This window comes from Scophthalmus maximus, chromosome 16, assembly GCF_022379125.1.
Source record: "Scophthalmus maximus strain ysfricsl-2021 chromosome 16, ASM2237912v1, whole genome shotgun sequence".
Classification (NCBI taxonomy): domain Eukaryota; kingdom Metazoa; phylum Chordata; class Actinopteri; order Pleuronectiformes; family Scophthalmidae; genus Scophthalmus; species Scophthalmus maximus.
Genome location: NC_061530.1, coordinates 16,997,510 through 17,022,500, shown reverse-complemented (window position 1 = coordinate 17,022,500; position 24,991 = coordinate 16,997,510). Strand labels below are relative to the sequence as shown.

The following is a 24,991-nucleotide window of genomic DNA, read 5'->3' as shown; positions in this document are numbered from 1 at the left end:
ACTCTGGACCCCAATTTGCATTGTGCTGCTTATTTGATTTTCCTCCTTGCTCCGAAACAGATCTGAATCGGAGTGCTGCTCGGTTCCGGGCCGAGTTCACTCCCATACCAGAGATGGGGGGGGGGGGGGGGGGGGGGGGCGGGGGGCGGTGCTTGTGGGAAGTGAGCCTGAAGATTGCCGAAGTAATTAACGTTCCTGCTCGCTGGCAGATCCAATCGTCTCGTCTCGGATACGAGAGGAGCTGCTGCTGCAGACTAACACACACACACACACACACACACACGCACACACATTCTCAAATTCAAAGTTTAACTGCGCACTGTAGCCCAACGATATGTGTCCTCATATGCACAGACAGCTGTCACGGTCGGACTGCTGCACCGCTTTGATGATTTAGTTAACGTGGCGGTGGATCGAGAGCTGCTGTCTTTTGCGTCATGTTTATTTGCACGTGCGAGTTAAATAATGATGATGTTTGGTTCTTTTTTTTTCCCCGGTGCTGATGTCATCTCCCATTAATGAGGCCTTCATGGCAACGCCGCAAATGTTGAACTATTCTGGAATAAGCGAGTTCATTGTCCCGCATTTCCGATCGTAATCCTCTCTCTGTCAGACATGGATATGAATTGGCCCGTCCCTCTCCCTCCTCTCCTGCCCACTTCCCACCTGTTCTCATATCTGCTGTCCCACAGTATATCGCTCCATTATAGTGCCCACCTCCTCTCTTTTACTTCCCTATCTCCCCTCCATTCCATTATTCTCTCCACCTCCTCTCAAAGCGTCCTCATCTTCCTCCCTTCCCCTCTCTCGTAACTCATTCTCTCCCTCCTCCTCATCTTCTTTGCTATTTCTATTTTTTTTTTAATCCCCTCACTCCTCTTCCTCTTCACAAATACCCTTTACCTTTGTCCCAAATATTCCTTCCTGCTTTTCTGTATTTCTTCCCACGTGTTTGTGTGTGTGTGTTCTTTTCTGCCCTACTCCCTCTCCCCTCCCTCCTTCTCACCTACCAGGCGAGCCTTTTGTCTCAAGGTGACTCGGAGCATCTGGAGCCGTTGCCGCGACATGTGAAGCAATTTATTTGCAGGCGGGAGGCGCGAGGAGACCGGACCCGGGTCCAGACGTTACTGCCCAACGACCCAGTCAAGGTTGCCGCTCGTTGTTCATATACATACAGTACAAACAGCGTCTGTGTTCTTTTAAAAATCAGCCGGGACGCCAGTTTGCGTTCGCAGTCCTTGACATTGATCTCATTCAACAGAGAATTCAAAAAGAAGCGGATGGATAAAAAGAGTCGAACGTCCCCGCTGGAAAATTATGAAGTGACGTGTGTCTGTGTGCGAGCGCATGAGTGAATACATGAATAACGTTTGGGCTTTCGAAGGGTGGCCCTAATAGACTCCAGTGTCCTCCCGACATGAATATTAAATCCCCCACGCTGGCGAAGGCGCCTAATTGTTCCTCATCTCTGCGTTTGCTTCCCCTCCTCCTTCAGACTTGTCGGAGCCATATTTCAGGTGCAGATGTATGTGAGGGAAAGACTATTTGAATGCGAGCATGTTTATGTGTGTGTGTTAGTGTCAGCTGTGTTAGTGATGTGTCAGTGTTTCTATGTGTGTGTGTGTGTGTGTGTGTGTGTGTGTGTGTGTGTGTGTGTGTGTGTGTGTGTGTGTGTGTGTGTCTGCAGCCTGTCCCAGGTGCTCCATTGATGTTTTCATATGCACGACTCGCCATCTTTCATCATTTGGCAAGACAGGCCCTTCATCAACCCTGATGCAACCGCTACACACACACACACACACACACACACACACACACACACACACACACACACACACACACACACACACACACACACACACACACACACACACACACACACACACACACACACACACACACACACACACACACACACACACAGAGTGATCTGAGTGACTGCAATGAATTCACATCATTGTGTTTGTTATTACACCCAATACAAATTTACCAGCTGGATGATTTGCTGATGACACTACGAGTACATATTATGAAAAGTTAGTGTTGCGTTAACCGCAATTTGGGTTTTGAATTTAGGTATAGAAAAAAAACACAAATTAAGCTAAAAGCTATGGCGCTTGATGGATAGGTCTTCATTTTTTTTTCCAGGTATTTGATCAGACATATTCAAACTCTGACTTCGTATAGAAAGTGTAGCGAAGATTAAACACAGAGAAATGTGCATGGATTATAAAGAGGGTTTTTTTTTTCTGAGGAGAGTTAAACGTTTAATGTGACACTTGGACATAGAGCTCCCGCTGTGCAGAGGGTGTTTACAGTGTGATGGCTGTAGAAATCAAAGACTTCCTCATCTCCTCTGCATGGTGAGTGTGTAACGGAGGGGTGAAACACACAGGTTATGAATATCATTCTGAACAGCTCTCCTCTTCTGTGCCACCTGGATTATGTGTTTATCAGCATGGAAAGCTGTAGACTAAACATGCAAAATGCTCAGCCTCCTCTCCCAACACGTTTCCTCCAACAGTGGATTGTAAATGGATGTAAATCTTGAAGGTGGAAGAGGCAGCGTGGCTTTCTGTTTCTTTATTTTGCAGGATTTTTCCTTGTAGAAGTTGTGAAAAGTAAAAAAAAAAGAACTATTCAGTGCCCAATATTTAATTAATTTGCTAATTAAAGTGCTAAAATTAGCTAATTAAAGCTCAAAATTCAATGTAGTGGATTAAAGATATTGACAGATGGGATTTTCATTTTGCAATGGAAGCCTTCAGCTGTAATTCTTCATATGAAATTCTTAGTATAAACTCTGACACTTCAGCAGTGTTATTTTGGGAAATGAATCGTTCTTAAAAAAAACACAAAGTCACTTTCCCTCTCTGGAAGTTTTTCCATATTTAAGTGCACCTCTCTATAAATAGCAGGCTTAAAACACTGAAAATATCAGTGATGATGACCCCTTTAAAAAGATGCTTTGTAATGATAATGGAGATAAACTTCAGTCCATACTAGATATTTACAGCCAACAGAAAAAAATATCAAATCCACCTGCACCTGCATAATTCCAAGGCTTTATGTTCGGCCGACAAGCATTTCTTTAATAAATAATAATGAAGGCGCACTGAGCTCCTCTGTGCTTTCCAGGGATAAAGAAGGAGTCCAATTATCTTGAACTCTTAAAAACTATAGGATCAGTAGTGCAGCGGAGGATTAAATCAATGTTATGGTCCAAATCAATCCAAGGCAACGCTGCAGTAACAGAGCAGAGAGTACTGGAAAAATCAAAGCACTCAATGTTTGGACTCTGCAACATCACTCATCTGGCCTCTCGAATGGAGTCTTATCTCGTCATGCCAACAGCACAGAGAGAGAGAGAGAGAGAGAGTAATTGCCATGGCAACAGGTCACCTTGGGCTCGTCTCTACCTAAACTTGCTACAGGTGAGTAAATTCAGCGCGGTGTCAGTGGCGACCGGGCTGTCGGGCTCTGAGCGAACCTCGTCAGAGACCTCGTCAGGAGTTCAAAAGTTTGACAGCAGAGTTGAAAGTGAAAGAAGAACATCATTGCCACTTGGCGCGGCGCATTTGTGTCAGTCACCGGGTGACGTGTGACCCAGAACGCCAGAGGGATATTCCTCCCGGATGGCGCGGCATGACGACTGACCTCCATGTGACAAGACGAGGGGGAGGCGGCGGCTTTGATGGACCATCAGATCGTCTCTCTCATCTGCTGCTCTGCTTGTTTCGTTCCTCTCTACCTCCTCCTTTTCCCGTCGTGTGTCCACCTTAAAGTTCATCAATTAAGGTGATACGCTGAAATAAATGAAGAAGATTGATACCAGAATAAAATGTTAATCAATGAACTTTTAATGGTGCAGTTAAGGGGATATTTTTTTATCTTTGCACAGACTCAACAAGTGGCAGCCCACCGTGACTCACCCATTGGTTTGTGAGCTGTCGCTTTAAAGCCTCTCAGTCAGCATTTTGTCCAGCGCCATCTTTGGTTTTTTGAAACCAGAAGTATAACTATGTTGGAGGAGCGGGGGTTGGGGCCTGACTGAGAGCTCTTGAAAGCCTTGTAGACCTGAAACTAGCGATTGAACCATAAACTCCTCAGGAAAATGTTAACTGACGTTAGAAATCAAATGAGAAGTAGAAGAAGTTGTCTGTGGAAACAGATTTCATTTTTGCAACCAGTGGAGTCGCCTTCTGCTGGTCAGTCCATAGAATACAGGTTTTAGGCACTTCCGCGTTGGCTTCACTTTGCGGACCTTTGAGGTCCATTAAAGCCAGGAAACCTTCTCGTCCTTCTATGCTAAGCTAGGTTAACTGGCGGCTAGCAGGAACCTCATAAAATTCAACAGATATGACAGTGGCATCAATCCAACTCTTCACAAAATGTCAAACGATTCCTTTAGACACGCATTTCTCTGCCACCTTTTCCATATAGAAAATGCACATGCACAGAAAGACGACCAAAGACGACACACGCATACACGCTGGTTCATCCAAAAAGGCTTTTTAATTGGTCTAGGTGATTCATTACAGGGTAAGGGGAGCCAGGTAATATAATTACTAGAATAGCTTTCAATTACCTAATTTAAATTCAATCATTAAACAGTTAAGGGGAATGGGGGGAAAAGAGGGAGTGATGAGGGAATATAAAAGAGTGGAAAAGAGAGAGTGATGAAAATCTTAATATAGGCCAACTGATAGAGTTAATAATACAGTAATAACAAATATTCCAGTAAATCAGCAATAGCTTTTCAAAAAAAAAAATCAGTGGCAGAAGTGTAATTAGAAAATTTTAAAAGTGACTATAAATTCCTATCATATGAAGAGTACATGAATATGACACGAACCAGCCCCAAATAACACATCTTACATATATCGATATAGTACTTAGAATACAGAATTTATTTATCGTGAGGCCCTGTGTGATGTTGTGCTGCACTGTGGCCTCCCGCTGAGACCCAGTAAGGAAGAGTCCAAGGTTTAAGACACCTAGTGCTGGTCAATGCTGTCCCAATACTTTCATCATCTTTTGCAGATTGTGTTCATATGGACTGCGTTCACAAAGTCTCTGCTTCCTCTGACTCCTCACTAAATGAAGACGCGAAAGGTTTAGCTCCAAAACATCGTGAATACTCAAAGAAGTTACCTGAAATTCATAGATGGATGTCTCAAAGTGAATATTTCATTCTAGAAAAACTGCTGCTCTTCTTTGTCCAGAGTCAAAATGTTTGTATATTGGATGTCTCACTTTGGATTTAAACTCCTCTTGTCTTCACGAAAAATCTTGCTACAATGGCTGCTGCTTGTGTTTTGGTGGCTATATTTAAAGAGACAATTCCATATGTCCTTCTGTTATTTCCCCCCAAGCTGTAAACATTCATCTACTCAACGACACCCAAGACCGAATTCCAACCATCCACGATAAAATACACACAAAACGCAGGCACGGTCCATGCGCAACACTGTGGACTGTTGTAAATCTTAGTGCACATTAAAGCACAGAAAAACACAGAAGCGTTGTCGTATGAAAGCAGGGAGTAAAACCGGACGACTCCAGCTTTCCACAGCTTTCCTGGAGATAAATGAATAACGGTGTAGTCTTCTGATCCCACTGCGGTGTACATTTAATCAGCCCTAGTCTTTTGAAATGTGCAGACCCAAACCTTTTTTTTCTTACCACACAAAGTCACATAGAAAATCACCACTTACTTCAAGTCATATTTTTTTCCCTGTGTCATTAATCGAACCACTACACACTCTCCACAGTGGTCTCGTTCAGGAACTCGTACAGTATCCATCTTATTAGGTCCCTTTAGTTTCCCATCAGACCTCAGACTCCAGGCTGGACACCCGCCGCCATGGGCGAAGAATGCAGGGGCTCCCTGCAGGCTGGCCCCCTACTCCCTGACATGCCTTGGCCTCTAATCCAGTTTGGGACCCCTGATAGACCCCGTAGGCCCCATAGACACTGTCCTGGTACAGTAGTGCCCGCTGGCTCCCACATCGCCCGCCTCCACAGGCCAGCAGCTGACACACTGGGCTGGCGCTGCTGGAGGCCTGGCTGTGGTGCTGCAGGTCCAGGGGGCCGTGGTAGAGGGGTAGTCCTGGATATGAGTTCAGGTAGTGGGCGTACTGTCTGCTGAGCAAGCTGGTGGCTCTCCGTACCATCCCCCGCCCCAACCCAGTCCCATGTCGAACTGCTTCTCCATATGTGGGGAGGTGGGCGGAGTGGGAGTAGCGCAGCCGCTGGCCCTTACGCCCATTGGGCCTCCTCTGGTCCTCCCTAATGTGGAGGTAGGCCTGATTCCGTGGGAGGCACAGGTTGTTTCGTAGGTTGGCGGGGTTGTAGGCCTTGCCAGGTGTGGTTGTTGTAACAATGCATGGGAACAGGTCTGGCAAGGTTGAAGGTGATTGGCTGGACAGGGATGACTGGGATTCTTCGCGCTGCCGGATTTGCTCGCTGCCCCAAGTCGCTTTAAGGAAAGAGGGGCGGCGGTGCCTGCGTCTCCCTCTCATCACAAGGTCTTCTGGCGGCCAGGAGCTGTAGTTGTCTACTGGAGGACCCATGACTTCCCCTGTGTAGATGCTATCAACGCTGGGGGCAGAGATGTGGTTGTCTTGGAGGTGGTTGGCTTTCAGCTCACTCAGGCAGACAGGAGTTATGTTACTCATTTCCTGGTCCCTGTGTTTTCTCCTCTCCACATCCATGTCCTCACACTGGAAACTCTTGGACCTCCTTTTCCTTCGGGAGAAGCCCGCCGGGATGTGCTGGTTTTGAGGCGAGGAGACCGGATGAGAGCTGTAGATGTCAGGTAGTTGGAGGTCGGCGTAAGGGGTGAAGGGCGAGTGAGGATGGTTGTCTACGTAAAGTCTCCCCGTGGTCTGGTAGTGGTGCGGGTGCTGATGGGGGAGGGGGTCACCCACGGCCAGATGGGGGCTGCTGAGGCTGGATACAGGAAGTGGACGGTCATACAGACAGGAAGTAGAGCGAGTGGGCATAGTGTAGCGGAGTGGCGTGGGCCTGGTCACACCCCTCTGCAGTTTCAGAGAGTTAACAGCAGTCAGAGGTGGGGTCAGTGAGCGCTGGGGGAGGGATAAGTGATTCTCAGTAACATAAGCAAATCCTCCAGGTACCGCCTCAGTGGCGACTTGTGGAACGCGAACAGGCAGGCTGCCGCCATGACGGCTCAAGTGCTGTATAGTCTTGGTGGCGTTGTCCAGGGAGCTCTCAACGTTGGCAGTGGAGACCAGGTCCTTGGCTGTACGGAGCATCTTCAGCATGTTTGCTTGAGCGTAGTTGGAGGTCAGGTCAGGTTTTGCCAAACCAGATGAATGCCCTGTTTCCTCCACTCCTTTGAAGCAACTGTAAATACCCTGATGGACAGAAAAGATGAAGCAAGAGTAAGAGGTGGTAAATGAGACGCGTGAATCAGCTTATTATTTTTAATAGTTACCACAAACTGTTTAACCTTAAATCAACCTAGTGGTCCCATGGGGGTAATTTCAAAGACAAGATTTCAACCAATTTGTGCATCTCAAAGAGACGACCCACCTCCTGACTAATAAAAATCACACTGGCAGTAAAAAAAAAGAAAAAGCATACCAAGAAAAAAAACCTGATTTCATTAATATCTCATTTTATCACAGGGGCAAGATTTAGGCACAAATTCATTATGCATTCTCCTGAGAAACAGTTTAAGCTGAGAGGATTGCCCCAATAAACACACATGGACATGCACGCCCAAAGTCGCCTGCAGGACAAACCGTCTCTAACGGCATGGACAAACAGAGCCAAATCCCACAGCTGCTTTCCGCTTACAGTTGGATGAGAGATCCTGAAAGAGGCAAATTTAATTTGGCCCCTGGGGCCGCCCCCTCTTACGGATTAATGATCAGATCGTCATTTAGCCGTTAATCTGATAAAACCCAGATCCAGGCACAATGGGTGTAATTACACAGCAAAGGAGCACAGGGGATGGTGACCATAGACACTTCCCTGGCTGGTACTTCTGCCAGAGCTTTTTGCCTCAATGCCCATACTCCCAAACGACAGCATCTGGAGATGGACATTAAGTAATCAAAGTTAAATGCTGAGTAAACACCAAAATTAGTGCTGCTTGCCTTTTCGTTTTATCACTGCTCTCTTCCCTCCCCTCTAATAAGAATGCAGGGCCATTCCTGCACATTTTATAATAAAGCCCTGCAAGGATACTATGTAATTACATGCAAATACCCATCCATTTGAACCAATTTATCATCACAATAAAACCACTTCATTAAAAACAGCATTTTAAATGGGGAAAAAAAAGCAACCAAACAGCCACTTAAAGTCAAAACAATGAACCAATCAGTCCACCAAACTTAAACTCAACTAATCAAAGCACAGGCAGTCAATCAGTCACTTGGCTAAATAATCAATGTTAAAATCAGTGAAGCAAATTCTTGACAATATTTCCATAAATGAAGCAATCAGCAATCAAACTAATCAAGGATTCTCAAACAACAAACAACCCCCCCATCTCCAAAAAGCAAAAAGCAATCAATCAATTGGCTTGTCGGAAAATCTCACCCTACTGATGGCCAACATGAATTCCAGTTTGTGGGACTTGTGGAGGGAGTGCCGCAGTTTCCAGTAGAGCAGGTGTTCCCAGGCGAAGACCAGCAGGCTGAGGCCCATGGCCACCAGCAGCATGTAGAAGACGCCCGCCATGTTGTCGATGTCCAGCTTGCTGCTCATCACTTCGTTCTTCTCGTTCTGGCAGATGCCCGACAGCCACACTGTCTCCAAGCGCTGGGTGTCTCCTGCGGAGACGGAGGGTTGACGGGAGGAGACGAGGGAAGTAAAGGGCGGTGAGAAAAAAAACAGTTGCAATAAGAAAGTCCTGGATGATTGAGGCGTTTTGTTGAACGAACTTCAGCGAAGTCCTGATATTTGGTGCGGGGCGGATGTGATTGATCCACAGGTATCAGCACACATTCTGTATTTTAGAGGGTAAGGCTCTGCCAGGCCTTTACTACAGCCTCATCCACTTATTGCTTCTTTCTGCAGCTTTCTCCATTGACAGCGTTAATGTCACATGGTCGTCAATTTACCATTTAACAGCTCGTCAACATCCAAGTCATTTGTTTGTGACTGGGAAACTCTGATACAACTAACTTGGCGCTGCGTAATTATGGGAGCGGCTGCAAAATCAAAGCAAATTAATTTTTACATTCCATGCCGTTTGTTATTCAATTAAAACCCAATTTATTTGATATGGCGCTAAATTGACCGTGCCCAGAAGCTTCACTGGGCATGCAGGCTTCATGTATGTCATGATGTATTTGCTTATTTACCTTGTCGCATTTTGTGTTTGTCGATGCGCAAACTTTAACACGTTAATTTGAACACAAGAACAGGTTGAGGATGAGGAACACAAAGATAAAGACAAAGACAAGTCTTTTTATCCCAAAACTTAATGTGCAAAGATACTAAATATACCGAGCTGACATAAAATGAGGGCAAAGGCATCTTCGACATTTCTTTTTGATCCAGTGTTACAGCATCAAAAGCCATGGGGTCTTGGTTTGGTTTTTTAATAATTCTGCTTCCTAAAATTCTGCAGCCTACACGAGTACAACGATTTTCTTTTTTATTTGCTGCTGATGAAGCAGGTTTTGAATGAGCAGAATATACAGTACTTAAGCACATCTCCGTTATCTGTCATTAACACATAAACTACTCCTCAAGGCCTTCGAGCAGGTGGCCACCTCTTGAGCCGCGTTTCTCCCCAGAGGCCTCACAGCCATTTTATCACTCTGTCACCGAATGTCATAAACTCACTATTTATTATGTCATCATGGACAGCTGAGAGTGAGTGAGAGAGTGTGAGTGTGTGTGTGTGTGTGTGTGTGTGTGTGTGTGTGTGGGTTGGTCTTAAGCTCTCAGAGGAGGGAGGGTATTAACTGCACACGGGCGGCCGTCATGGTGAGTGTGTTTGTGGGTTTGTGTAGGTAGGCGGATCCGCATGTGTTTGTGAGTGTGTGTCGCGGAAATAATCACATCCTTAACACTCCCTGCTGTTCTGCAGGATATTAACTCTTCCCTGTAAGCCCACTTTCCCTGCTGATAAGCCACACACACTGAACTGGACCGATGCCAGTGGCACGGTTTTTCTACGGTGTGCTGTACCATGACGTATGGTTTGCATAAGCGCCCAGCGTCCACCCACCATCTCCGAGGAACTGCAGCAGCGCCAGGTCAATAAGCCTCTTCCAGCGGGAGTCCTTCTGCAGAGCGATGCCGTACCCCGTGGTGGCGAACACTTTGCCGCTGCCGATGGTCACCAGCTTGCAGCCCTCATCTTTCCCGGCCATGTAGTTCAAAACTGCAGCGTCGTAGATGAAGGCGTCCAGCTTCCTGCAAGCAAGTAAATCGGCGAAGGCTTGGCTCTTCCAAAATACAACGCTTTCTTAGATACATAAATACTAAAACTTATATTTCAATTTAAATCACAAATTACATACGATATTGTGGATATTCAACTAATGTACGTCTTCAAATGTTTTGAGCTTGTTCTTTGTGAAGATTGGGATGTTTGACAGCACTTTTATATACAAAGCAAGCTTCACTACACTTGATTTTTATTTTTTTACATCTAAAAATACACCCATCACATCGGCCTAATTCGCGAATAGGTGCAACAACACAAAGAGTCTCTGCTGAATCCCTCAAATTACGCTCATCATCACTGTGGCGTCTTCACTGGCAGGAGCATCAGTTAAATTCAACCTCCTTTTTAATTGTGTGATAAAGTTCAAACTTAAAGGTAAAACTGTACCCGTTTTTGAGGCTTTCTAGGGCTTCCTCCACCCCCTTCTGGTTGTATTTCATCATGTGTGTGTGCATGTCGGGATAGTTGCTGCGGATGTTCCTCTCCGTGCTCCCGTTCGGGACCGTCCCGAAGCGAAAAGGAGGGTAATGCTCGTGTGGTTTCTGGAACTGTAGGGAGATAAAGGAGGGTGTGAGGAAAGGGAAAGGGGAGGGAAGATATGAGAGATGAGAAGAGGGAGTCGGGAGAGTAGCGGGAGGTAAGGGGAGAGGCAGTTTAGTAAGGAGGAGGGGGGGGAGAGGCAAAGGTGTAAAGAGAAAATGGAAGGAGAGGAGAGAGACTGAAGGGAGTGAGAGCAGAATAGGGGAGATGGGAGAGAGGGGGACGAGACGGGGAAGACATTTTTGAAAAAGTAAAGAGTGGTAGTAGAGAGAGTAGTAGGGAGGAAAACGTGCTTAAAGAAAGTAAAGGTAACGGTGGGACGATTAGAGGGAAAGAAGCGATTTATTAATGGGGAAGTAATGAGAGTAAGTAAGTGAAAAGAGGGCATGAAGAAAGAAGAGACAAGTGAGGGAAGGAAGTTAGTGGAGAACAAAAGAAAAAGTGGACAGAGGAGAAAAGGTAAAGAAAAAGGACAATGAAAGGAAAGAAGATGGTGAAGATAGAAGAAAGAGGAAAGGAAAGAGTAGAGAGGGAAGGAGAAAGGAGGAATAGAAAAGGAAGAGGAAAAGACGCCAAAACAGGAGGGGAAAGGAAAGACAGGAATGGAGAAGGAGGAAAGGAAAGACAGGAATGGAGAAGGAGGAAAGGAATGAGGAGGAATGAGAAAAGGAAACAAGGTGAGGACAGAGAAGAGGGAAGTCAAGATGAGGTAGGATTTGGACAAACGAGGAGAAGAAAGGAATTGAAACAAGGGGAAAGAAGAGAGTGAAGAGAGGAGAAAAAGGGGAACCAGAATGAAGAGGTAGACGGGAGTAAAGAGGATGAGGGACTACTCAGTTAAATGAAATCCATTTTAGAGTCATTCCATTTCTGTTTAAACCAAATTGATCTGATCAGCAACCAAACTCAATCCTGCAGAAATAGACTAGCGCCGACACTCGCTCACCTCAATTTGATTAAACCAATCAGTCCACGCACACACACACACACACACACACACACACACACACACACACACACACACACACACACACACACACACAGTGTGAATCATCTCACAGACGAACTCTAATCCGGTTCAAATCTGAACATTTCACGAGCTGTCGCGCGACGCGGGGATGAAGCGGAAATACGTCTGTTCGAGCTCAATTAAGTTGTAAACAGGAAGGACCTATTCATCACGGTTACGGCAATGACCTTTTGAGCCGAGCGCAAAATGAATGGGCCAATCAAAATGTGAGCGTGCGAGAGAGAGAGAGTGTGTGTGTGTGTGTGTGTGTGTGTGTGTGTGTGTGTGTATTAATATAATCATACACAGCTGCTTGAACAAAAGCTCACGTCAGATTTGAAATTAAGGTTTGGTTCACATCTTTACAAGTCCATCTTAGTGCCGTACTCACACGCCTGCACTCTGATAGAAATTAATAGCTGATCTACAGGCAATCGTGTGAAAGTAGAAATATGAAAGAAAAGGAAAGGAAGTGGTCTGATAACGTAAATGATTCGTCACAAAATATAGCTGAATATAGTGAAAAAAACACATCCGCACCAAAATGTGCTGGGTTCTTTCCAGGCCCGGGCCCAGTCCCTCCACCGAGTCTGGTGAAAATTGTTTTAGTAGTAATCTTGCTAACAAACGGATGGAAACAGAAACTTGCCAGAGGTAATGATATGATTTGACCGAGGCAGCTCATTGGTTGGCAGAGCTTTATGCTGCTGCCAGTGACGCCATTCGCTCTCTGCTTGGGTTGATCACATTTTAAATCAGGTCTGATTATCCTCAGGTCCCTTACACAAAAAAAAAAATAAAAAAAAATAAATATATATATATATATACATATATATATATATATTAATGCCTGAGTGGATCAGGTTGGTAATTTTGTTTAGGACTGAGGGATGGGAAGTGAAAAAACCCGTAATCGAGAGAAACACATTGTTGGTTATAGTCTTTTTTTTCAAGGCGTTTATCGACAATGAGACGAAAGCGGAACTCCAGCATCCTTATCCCTTAAACCTGCGAGATATGAACCCAGCCAGCCTACGACCTAAGCCCGCCTAATCCTCCGCTGTGCAGGATCGCAGAACGAGGGAGCAGCTGAGGTTGCGCCGCATGTGCGGTTATTTATATTAGCCTTTTCTTCCTTTTTTCAATGCCGCGGGACATTATGCATCTGCATAAAGTTAACACAGTCGCTTAATACAAGCGTAGATCACCGAGGTGGCTCGGCTGGTCCCTGCCTGGGAGTTGTTTTCTTTCGCTATCTGCGAAGAATGAAACGCTTTCTTGTAAAGCTCCTCTGAGGCCCCGTTTCCAAGCTGAGCACGTGTGTGTGTCTGTGTGTGTGTGTGTGTGTGTGTGTGTGTGTGTGTGTGTGTGTCTGTGCACAAACACAGACACACACACACATTGAAGCGGCATACAAATTCATGGGTGCTGTTTTCTTCTGAGACTTGGCTGCGTGTTTTTTTTCCTTTTTTAAAAAAAAAAAAACGTTTGACATTTCCCGATCTTGTTTTAGCAGAGTGAGCGAGATGAGGGATGGAGGCGGCACGGGGGGGAATATTGATGGACAGACCGCAGAAAATACTGACAGGACAAGTCGGGACTCAGACACCATCTGTATTGACAGGGGGCAGTAATTGATTCGTCATTCATGCCACAGGGCTCCCCGCTGATGTGAGAAGGACAGACGCGTGCACAGACGGGTCCTTTAAAAGGGTTTCTGCGGGTCTTTTGTCTCGTCCTTTCGTGGTTTATTAGTCGATGCCGAGTGAAGAATAGAGCAAAAGAGGAGGAGATGCTGTGACAAGAGCTGGAAGATGAAGTTTTCCCCCTATCGCACGGGACGTCTGGTTGAACTTTCACTAAAGCTGTCCCGCCTCATAATCACAGCAAAACTCTTGTCTGTTCGGTCTCTTACCTTCTTGTCGGAGAGGCCGGACACCGTGTCGATGTACTGCTCCTGGATCATGAAGGCGGCCAGGTTGGCGGTGTAGGAGGCCAGGAAGATGACGGCGAAGAAGGCCCACACCAGCACCATGATCTTGCTGGTTGTGCCTTTGGGGTTCTCGATGGGCACCGAGTTGTTGAAGACGATGCCCCACAAGAGCCACACCGACTTCCCGATGGTGAACGTTGGACCGCCGGGATCTGTGGGGGGGGGGGGGGGGGGGGGGGGGGATAAAGGGATGACAGAGTCCGAGTTCAGAGTGAGAAAAGATACGGTGTGGTTAATGGATGTGTCTTATGATTGAGGTAAAGTCATTAATGTGAAATGTCACAGATCTCTAGCAGACCGATGTCTGAAAACGATCTCTAAGGCTTTTTCGATAAAAATAACCCTTTCAGACTATGGTCAACTGTCGATCGATTATGACTTGACAGTGTTTTAAATGCATTACACGTTCGTCAAAACACAACGTGTCACAATTTTTCCAATACAAGTATTTCACGAGCAATCGCGTGCCCTTCTGCCATCTTCCAAACAACGTAACGTAATTTCACAGGCCTCAGCCCGTTTTTCCCATCGCTCTCTGCCACCGCCACTCATGTGCAGCGACGAAGGGTGCCGCCGCCGCCGCCCGCCGCCGCCATCAATCACACTTCGATTGGCGCGGCGACGAATGCTAATTAAAACGGGGAAATGACCTTTTCGGACCCGCAGACCAGGCACGCTCTGTCAGCGCCATGTTCTGGGATTGATTAGCCCTCTTCCCCCAAAATCCCGTTGGAGGAACTCTCAGCGTCGCAGGACGGGCAGAGGGGCCGGCTTTAAACGGCCGACACACAGGCATACCTTGAAAATGCTTTGCAATATTCAAATTACAAACCTTTTATGGATTTTGCTTTCACAGCAGACATTACAAAATGGACAAAATATGATAATAATTTGGGACCCATATTGACTTTACTGGCCTCCTGTTTATCGTCGGTCTGATCGTTCACCCCTCCAACATTGAACGTGTTGCCGAGACGTGTGGAACTCACCTTTGGCGCTCACCAAACTGCGATTGTAGCCAACCGGACTGAGGTACTCGAACACGAAAACTGTCACCGCCACGACGGTCAGGCACATCACGAACATCATGACCCAAACTGCTGGGCTGTAGGGCTCTGAGGGAGGAGGGGCAGTGAAGGAACAAACGTGAGAGACTAAAGTAAATGTCCCTTTTTTTTTTTTACTTCCTGCTTCTGCAACCTCCGCCTGTGACGGAGGTCACCATGTGTGGCCAGGGGATGGCGGGAAGGAGAGCGGAGGAAGGGATTGGCGTGGAAACCAGACGAGGGAAATGCGACGTTCATTTTTGAGATGAATTCTGTTGTTTGGGGTTTTTGGTAAGGGGATTTATTTGTAGGCTACGGTTATCGGTGGGATGAAGGCTTAATGGGACGTTTCCTGAAGCCGCTGCCGAGACAGAACTGCTCTTTTAAAGTAGGCCAACCTGGAGGAAAGTGGTGAGAGGGACGGTGGCATTGCTAACACGCAGTTGCTGTTTCTCTTCTTACCGAGAAAGGCAGATGGGGAAACTGTGCCGTTGCTGCGGGCTACCATGACGCTGATGCCCGTCTCCACGAACGGCACCGAGAAGTCGATGATTTCCGAACGCTCCTCGTTGATGGTGAGGGAGCCGATGGCCATGTCAGCTCGCCTGTACACAACCTGAGAGAAGAGACATGAGGAAGTGAGGCGCTGCGGCGGCACAGTGACGCGTTGACAGTAGCAAGCGGTGTGAAAAGAAAGAGTCCGCCTGCATTTGTTCTGCATTTTGTTCCACACCGTTGTTCGTCGTCGGTAAAAAGGGAACTGAATCAGGATATCTTAACTAGAGAACGCCTTGTGCTGTACGGGCGGCGTGTGGCTCTAATAATGGCTGTGTGCAGAGATAAATGGAAAAAAAGAAATATTTGTCACATCACCTAAAGAAGCGGGAAGAGAGAATGGCTCATACTCGAGGTGGCGTTTCTGAAGAGCAGGAATTTTGTATTGTGAAACCTTTGTTCTTGGTGAATGTAGTACACACACACACACACACACACACACACACACACACAGACACACACAGACAGACACAGACAGACAAACACACACACACACACACACATACAGAGAGAAAGATACATTCCCATAGCAGAGCGCCTTCAGGCATGGAAACACAAGCAAAAAATTCTCTCCTGAGGAACACCTGTTCAGGGCATTTCACTTTCAGATGCATCCTGTGTTTGATGTGTGTTTGATGTGGCTTTGGTGTGTGTGTGTGTGTGTGTGTGTGTGTGTGTGTGTGTGTGTGTGTGTGTGTGTGTGTGTGTGTGTGTGTATGCGCGAAAAAGAAAGTGAGCGTTAGCTCCGCGTGTATATGCATGGCCTAACACCACTGACCTAGATAAAACCCATCAAGAACAAGAACCAAAAGAAACTCTCAGGGCCATACGGTGTTACTGTCACTTAAGACGCTGTTTTTATATCGTCCACCGGCTGCACGGCGGAGCAGAGGTGGGGAATTACCACACGTACGCACACACACACCCACACACACACACACACACACGTCTGCACAAGTCCTCAAGTCCATTACAAACCGCATCGGTCTGTGTCAGCTGCACAAATGACTTTGTATTTTTCAGTGGTAATATGAACGAAACCTTGAATCTTCAAAATCTCATCTTCACAGTCAAGACAATCTGCTTCTTCTTCTTCTTTTTCTTTTTAGCTTCATGACACAATGCATTCTAGTCATTATCTTAAGAGTTGTATCGTTGTTCTAAACTGGTAAACATGTGATGCGTCCACTGGTCTGCACATTTCATCCCACTACTGTGGATTTTTCTATATTATCATTGGGTCTAATGGCACTGGTCACTTGCAGTCACAGTACCACCCACGTCCATATTTCCTCTAAGCTCCAAGGAGCATTTTAGTGTCTTTCAGCTGCTCGTTGTGTTTTTTTCCGGCTCCGCGGCTTCACTCTTTTGATTTCTCCACACAACCTTGGTTCCCGCTGCAGCTGACAGATGTTTCCAGTGAAACCCAGCATATGCTTCCTGTCCTGCCCAGCACTGAGCCGCATCAAGGCCCCGTCCAGACGCGATATTAACGTCCAGGTACAGGTGTGAACACAAGCAAGACGCATGGAGGATGCCACGGCTCCTTGTTTTTGGAGTTTTTGAGGTGAGCTTCCTGTTCTCTGTTCTCCGCCTACTCAAGCACGGAACTCGGCCACGGCACCACTGTCAAATTCAACCCCTGCCTCGCTCTTGCATGACTGCCCGTCTGCTTGGCTTCACCACGCTCACTCCTCATCCCCTCCCCCTGGAAGTTTCATCGAATCTTGTAAAACGTCCATTAAATCTGGTTGTCTGCATTTTGGGTCCAAATAAAAAAAAAAAACAGCTGACATCCTCTGACCCACCACAGTTTGAGCCTAAAGTAATTTTATACTTCTCATTGCCAATACGCTGAATTATTTGGGGCCACGACCACAATATCAGGATTGATGGCCACATGTTGAAAACCCTGTGGGCAAAATGTTATTTCATAGAGCTGCGTGCAGTGCATTGATTCGCTCAGCCACTCCTGCCTCCGTTCTCTTTCACACACACACACACACACACACACCAACACAAACACACACACACGCCAACACAAACACACGCCAACACACACACACACACGCACACACACAAACACACGCACACGCAAGCACATTGACATTTGACACCTTTGAATAGTCAAACCGGCTAAAAACAACATCATTTGGTCTTCGCAAACAGAAATGACCCCTTGTGTTTATTTGCACATTGAGCGGGGAATTGAGATTCGATCGCAAGCGGTCACGGGAGACGCACCCGGGACACATTCTGGTGTCGGGTGTGACTTGACGAACTCCGAGCTGTCCGCTCGTGATCGCATCACCAGGGACGGATGTTAATACCGGGTTTGAACAAGGCCATGGGTAAAGTTCAGTATCTAGACTATCCACTGGAAGAGTAAACATTACAGCTATTTGCTGACATAACGTGATAATCTGAATATGCTGTGTTGCACTCCCTTCAACAACCCCCCCCCCCCACCCAACCAACCAAAAAAATGAATCCATCTTTAAAAATAACGTCTTATTTTTCATATATTGTCCTGTTCTTGACCTCAACAGAATTAAATTAGTGGAATGACCTTAACAGATAACTATTGCTACTATATTCTGGGGTCCTAAAACTTTGGGTCAGTATTCATTGCTGTTTTTATGCTGTCAACTTACCTTAGTGCTGTGTAATTGGGCCATGCCATAGCCCAAAGCTACATGTATTTTTGTTCGATTCGGGGATGAACAATTAATAATATATTAATAATTGTCTGTAAAAGTCCAGCAGGCGACTCAACACAGCTGCGTCAGCTGCTGCATTCAGGGAATTTAATACCTCGGCCCCTTCTCTTCGATCTCACCTCCCCAATCATGCCGTTCCAGGTTCCGCGGACCAGCTTGCCGTGTTTTCCGTTGGTGACCAGGTAGAGGTCATAGGAGAACTTGATGGTGCGCGACAGCTTCTTCAGGATGTCAATGCAGAAGCCCTTGCAGCACAGTTTGGTGTAGGACTCCGCTTGGCCAATAACACTGGGAGAAGGAGGAGGGAACAAAAGCAGAGTCATACACAGTTTTGTTTCAAGCGTCTTGTGGTCAGAAACCCTCCCGTGCAGCTGGGACCTGTTCCCATGTTTAGCTTAAAGCAACTAAAGCTGTAGGTTTTTTTTTAACGTTGTTAGCGGCCGCGGGCTCTCACACACCGACACCGACCATCGTCCGCGGCAGCAAAGTGAAGGGCAGGCGATGGCCGGTTCACTAGGTAAAATCAATGTCTGTTGAGAAGGTGTCTTTCAGGGAGACAGACGACGCAAGTGAAAGTTGCAAACACACACACACACACACACGAACACGGGCAGCGCGACAAGGCCCGCAACGAACGGTTGAGTGACCATGACAGCCTCCTAATCAAGGGCCATTAAGATGTGTGGCGTTTTGAGGAACACACACTTCCTCTCTGTGGCCTCGCTACCTAATGAGGTGTGGACGAAGAGAAGAGAAGGACGGGCAATGGCGAAAAATAATGGAAAAGAAAAGCAAAAGCGTGACGGCGGACAAGGAAAGTTGAAAAGCGGACGGGAAATGGAGTCGACGCACCCTTTCTTCAGCTTCCTCGTTAATCCTGCTGCCAACGAGCAGGCCTGAAATCTGAGAGGGCTGAGTCACTGTGTGTGTGTGTGTGTGTGTGTGTGTGTGTGTGTGTGTGTGTGTGTGTGTTTGAGATCACCTCAGTATGTCAATGAGTCAGCATAAGAGCTGACAATACAAGGAAAGAGAGAGCATGTGGCGAGTGAAAAAATGGGCCAGGCCACTGAATGACAAATAATCAAGCTGGTGAATAACATTCGAGTTGATTATTTTCAGAAGTGCGAGCGTTCACTCCAGACGTATTTTAAGTCTTTTCGAAAAAGGCTCCTTGCCTCCATGGGAGTCAATAGCTCTGATGTACGCAGCGTTAATTAAATTGCTGCTGCAGCTGGCCACCTGTCGCCGCGATACACACTCCGCTAACAATGCATGCGCGCGCACACACACACACACACACACACACACACACACACACACACACACACACACACACACACACACACACACACACACACACACACACACACACACACACACACACACACACACACACACACACACACACACACACACACACACACACACACACACACACACACACTTAAACTGGGCCGCGCCGCTCCGTCTCGCGCACAAACACATGTGCACGTACACGGCGCAGGATCCCTCTGAGGACCGGCAGCAGTTGTGTTTTGCTAGAAACTAGTGCAGCGTGGAGGGAAACACCATGAGGGAGTTGGACCGGAGAGAGTAGACGAGGAGGGACGGGGGGGGGGGGGGGCGGGCGGTCTCAGGTGAATGGTTTGACAGGAAAAACGCGGCGGACAAGTGGATGAGGCCCGACAGAGTAGTGACTTCAGGTCGGAGGGGACAGAGGCGAAGAGCGAAGGACATGACCAGAACTGCAGTCATGTAGGAATGGCGTGATTGAGTAAAGGGAAACACTGCGGCTTTCCTTAAAATGACAACTCTGATACATTTAGGTGACCTTTAAGACATTTGACATAGTTCTAGTAACATGGTTAAGTTCATGGAACGATTGTGATTTATCATGCTATACCAACCCATAGCCAAACCCCTAACTATAGTTCACCTGCCATCGCTGTTGTCTTTCATTGACATTACCATGTTGGTATGTGCAGGTATTGTAGATAAAAAAAAAAAAGTCTCGTATATTGGCAGCAGAGGTAAGAAAATGTCATTGGACATGGAAAAGGATTTTGTAAAATTGTCCATTTTTATATGTCCACATACTTTTGGCCATATAGTATATCCTGATTACATAATATCAAACCCAGAAAAGCTGCAATTCCTCACATTTGGGATGATGGAACAGTCTTTTTTGAATAATTAAACTAAAATTTTCTTGGGATGAATTAAGTATCTAGCAATCTATCTAATTCTCCTCTAACCAAAATGTCTCTGTGATTACTTTCCTGTCCAACACCTGTCATGGCATTGTGGATAATGTAAGTATAATTCAATTGTAATGATACTAATAATTGTTCCCCAACTGGTTTACATCTACCGTTTGGTCACGGCATGTTTTGCTTTAACATAGAACTGTATATCGATGTGGTCAAAATGTTGGATTTTAGTTTTGGAATTCTGGCTCATAATCAGCTCAACCTCCTGGCAACAGAAGCCATCGTCTGTCCAAAGAAAAGGTTGTTTTTTTTAATGAGCAGGACAAAATGTTTTTTAATCACGTAAAACATCTGCTCTACAGGGGAAGCTGCTCAGACAACACAGCCAGATTAACTGATTTATACAGCCGCACACTTTCGTCCCGCTCCCTTCTTTCCTTCTCCCTCTTTTGCTGGTCACCTTCCAAATGGGACATGCCAGACAGAGAGACGGAGAGACGGAGAAAGTGAAACAGAAAGAGGGGTCGGGTGGAATAGCATTGTCCCACGCTGTGACGGATGTCTCCGTGTCGGGCAAATGAATCTTCTTTACTGGCAATCAATGTGCCACTGAGCCCAACAACAGCCATTACATACTGTAATATCTCTCTCTGTGATTAATGTGCCAGCCGCGGTCCCGCTCTGCAATCTGCATAACTGATACACTCACACACACACACACTAGACAGAATTTTTTCTGTATTGTGAGGACACTCCTTCCCCCGAACCAGTTTTATTTATTTGGCACCACCAATCATTTGCAGAATTTCTCACAAGCGAGAATCCATCATGCCAGGCTCCGCATTGGTTTGGACCAATCAGCATCAGGCGGGGGAGGTACCGCTGGCAGCTGAGGGCGTGTCTCGGGTGTGACGGCGGCGAGGGGCAACTGTTTTCGTTGCTCAGAGGTTAGCCGTCGCGTTGCCATGGCATTTCCTCGATGAAAAAGATCGTTTTTACGCTCTCTTCTCCCGACTGGCTCCGGCAAGTGTTACAGACAGTGATAGACAGATGGTTCGTCCAATCACCTGCCAAGAAAATCTTTTCAAAAGAAAATGCCTGCCCTCTTCCAAACAGTTTTCCAAGCAGCCTTCGCAGATGGTTGAGTGTAACAAACCATCTGGCCTGTCTGGTTAGGGGGACACCCCCGTTTACACTTCCAGTGTAGAGATACAACAAAAATGTCACGTCAAATATTTACTACAACAAAGATATGCAGTGCTGTGCTCAAGTAAACCCATTCGTATAGCCTTCCTCAAAACATAGCTCAGAACTCATGAAGTCATGTCTAACCTGAACCTTGCCCTGACCTTGAACCAAAGCCTCACCCTATCTAATGATTTGTGTAATGGAGAATTGTTTTTATTGTCCCCAAAAGGAAGGTAAAGTCCTCTCAATGTGACTTTGTAAGTCATATCTGTCCCCATGGTCATTGCTTTATTTCCTGTTACGCTGAACGAGCTGTGTCCTCCGCTCACAATCACGCATGGTTAATAAATTCTGCGGAAGAGCAACATTCACATGCCAGGAAATAGGTGGAGAAGACATTGGATTAACTGATAATTTATGCTGTTCTAAGGTTGTTACTTTAAAGTCCACAAAGTCAAGTCGTTGTCCAGTGGAAATGCAAAAGGAAAACTGTTAGAACTCAACAGATGCCTCGAAAAAATTCTCAACATATGCAAAACGTTAAAGAGATTTGTAATCAGGCGTCGGCCTTGCGGTGACGAACGCAGAACAGCACTTGAAATTCAGAAGTTGAGATTATTCCTTTAACATCTCGCTGATCAAGGAAGGAACAACGCTAATACGCCTGTGATGAGAAACGTGTGCGCACTTCTAATTCTCCCTGGTTCATAATAACCGTGTCGAGGAACAGCGGGTTCCATGCACCACACTCTCAAATACCATTTACAACAAGCAAACCAAAAAATTGACTCGCAAATGCGCAAAACTAAAATAAACTGCAAGCGGAGAGATCTGGCAGTTTTGCGGCTGTTCCGTACCGAGCTGAATTCCAGGAACAATTTATTCATGTGAAACCACCGGCTTTAGAAAATTAAACAAAATACATATCGTCACGTCCTGAATCGTCAAACAACCGCGTTGAAACGTCTCAAGCAAAGATTGTACATTTGTGCCGAATCTGAAAACGCAGCGACGCCAGACGAGCTTTGGCAAGGGTGTTTCTTTCACTCCTGCTTTGAGCTGCCGTCCTCAAAGGACGCACACTATTATTACCTCCGCCGAGGAGGTTATGCAATCGCTTTCGGTCTGCGTGCTTGTTCGTCTGTTTGCAGCAACACATAGTTATTTGCATGAAAATGTTATCAAGGTCTCAAAGACTCACGCGGGCCTAAGGGAGAGGGATCCACCTCCGGATCTCGACCCGGGAGTTTCTTTGGAAGGTCAGACTGCATTGTAGACGGAGGACTGCTCGGCCTTGGAGTGATCTCGGGTGTTTTTCTCTTACGAGTTGTCGTGGGGCAAACAGTCAAGACAAAGCTGTTGGTGTCGCTGACGCCTAAATGATCTCGTGCGTGGAATAATTCCCCGGCTAAGTTACAGATTTTTCAAATGATTCCCAGGCGGGGCCGTAAAAAGGTACGCGGCCAACAGTGAAGCTAAGCCGACAAAAGTGGCTGATGCTCCTTCATAAATGTTTTTTTTCGACGGAGCATCACTCGGCACTCAAGACATTGCGTAGTCAGAGGTAACAGCTGTGTAACGGTTGCTTCCTGCCGCGCCGCGTTCCGTGTTTGACTCCGGAGCTGTGTGTGTGTGTGTGTGTGTGTGTGTGTGTGTGTGTGTGTGTGTGTGTGTGTGTGTGTGTGTGTGTGTTAATTTTTTTTAACAGACACTCGGCGCCGCACACAATCACTCTGTGTTTAATGAAGTGCGGAGGGTTTGCAGCGTCTACTCGGAACTAAACTAGGGCAGGGAGACGGAGAGGGGCGGGGGCAGATGTCTGTGCGTAGCACTGGGTAATATTTGAAATGTGTCAACACTGTGGGGGCCGTACGGAAACCTGGTTTCCTGCGCTCAGTCTGAATTGAGACTTATTTGTCAAATACATATATATATATATATGTTGTAATGAACCTTTCATTCATTTCACAAAAGTAAACATGGATGAGAAAATGATGGAAAGTGATGACGTAGAGCGTCGGTTCAAGGGCCGGAACAGAGCACTGGCAAGTTAGAATAATGTTAAGAGAGAGAGAGAGAGAAAGAGAGAGAGAGAGAGAGAGAGAGAGAGAGAGAGATGAACAGATTGATTAGATGAACAGATTGATACCACTCTGGTATCCGTTCATTAATCTAAGAGGCCACAACACCAGCAGCTGGTTAGTTTAGCTTAGCATAAAGATTATGGACACAGAGAAACGACGTGCCCGCATCGCTGGAGCTCCGTGAAAAAACACCTGATATCTCATTAATTGGCGGCAGTGGGTTTTTGTGGTGGTGGGCTATTTCCTGGCCGACTGCGTTTACGACGAGTGTGAAAATTGACTGAGCCCGGCCAGGAAATAGTCCAGCACACAACCCCCCAGTGAAATGCCTAAGGGTTAGGGTTAGGGTTAGGGTTAGGGGTCAAGTTGACCATAAGTTGAGATTCATCAGCCATAAGTCAAATTCATTGCCGGCCACTTGGGCAGATGTGAACGGCGCGTACGCGTGTTCTCCGCCCGTACCTCTCCGTGCGGTTGGACTGGCGCCTGCAGGGCACCGTGTTGCGGACGCACGTGCCGGTGCCCGGGTCCACGTTCTCCACCATGACGAAGGGATGCTCCTCCAGCGTCGCCACGGTCAGGTGGCGGTCGTCGGACACCTGCTCCAGGAAGCTGCCGTACCGGGGCCAGACGGGGTAGCGCACCTGGAGGATCCCCCGGGCGTACGTACCCACCTGGAGAGGGGCAGGGCCGGGGACACAAAGAGCATGACCATGCACACGTGGGTGTTTGACTCTCACCTGCCTTTCCCCACTTGACGGGATGAATGTTATTGTTCAATATACATATAAAGGAACATTTGCATTTGCTGACCTGGAGGAAGAGGATTAGAAGATGAAGGGAGAGTTCATTAATGCATACTGAGGAGACTTAAAAGTCTTTGACTAAGACGTATTGGGGAGGGGGGAAAGAAGCCGAAAAAACTAATACAACGAGCCAACTGCCTGCATCACATAAATAATACATCCGAGCATGTGTTGCCTTCAGTCTGTGTTCATTTTGTTGACTGATTATTCAATTATTAATTTTCTTTTTCCATTTTTTTCAACTTAAGAAACATATTGAAATGCCACTGCTCATAAATGGGAACAGTTCAAGTGATTAGCGCCATTTATTATGTGTGGGTTTTAAACTCCCACCCCCCCCCCCCCCCCCCCCCACCCCCGCCTCCGGTTTTTCGTGTCGGAAATATTTGCTGCTTTTGT

General features: G+C 46.6%; 1 protein-coding gene across 1 annotated transcript in view; it reads right to left on the bottom strand.

Annotated features, from left to right (window-relative positions):
- Positions 1–4,496: 4,496 nt before the first annotated feature.
- Positions 4,497–24,991, bottom strand: part of LOC118287956 (glutamate receptor ionotropic, NMDA 2C-like) — a 42,459-nt gene continuing 21,964 nt past the window's right edge. The window contains exons 9-17 of the mRNA XM_047327837.1: positions 24,249–24,460; positions 18,424–18,592; positions 15,492–15,645; positions 14,973–15,098; positions 13,906–14,135; positions 10,829–10,989; positions 10,220–10,407; positions 8,578–8,810; positions 4,497–7,382 (exon numbers count right to left, since the gene is read on the bottom strand). Coding sequence (XP_047183793.1) covers positions 5,832–7,382; positions 8,578–8,810; positions 10,220–10,407; positions 10,829–10,989; positions 13,906–14,135; positions 14,973–15,098; positions 15,492–15,645; positions 18,424–18,592; positions 24,249–24,460 — 3,024 coding nt within the window. The 3' untranslated portion in view covers positions 4,497–5,831. The remainder of the gene's footprint in view (positions 7,383–8,577; positions 8,811–10,219; positions 10,408–10,828; positions 10,990–13,905; positions 14,136–14,972; positions 15,099–15,491; positions 15,646–18,423; positions 18,593–24,248; positions 24,461–24,991) is intronic.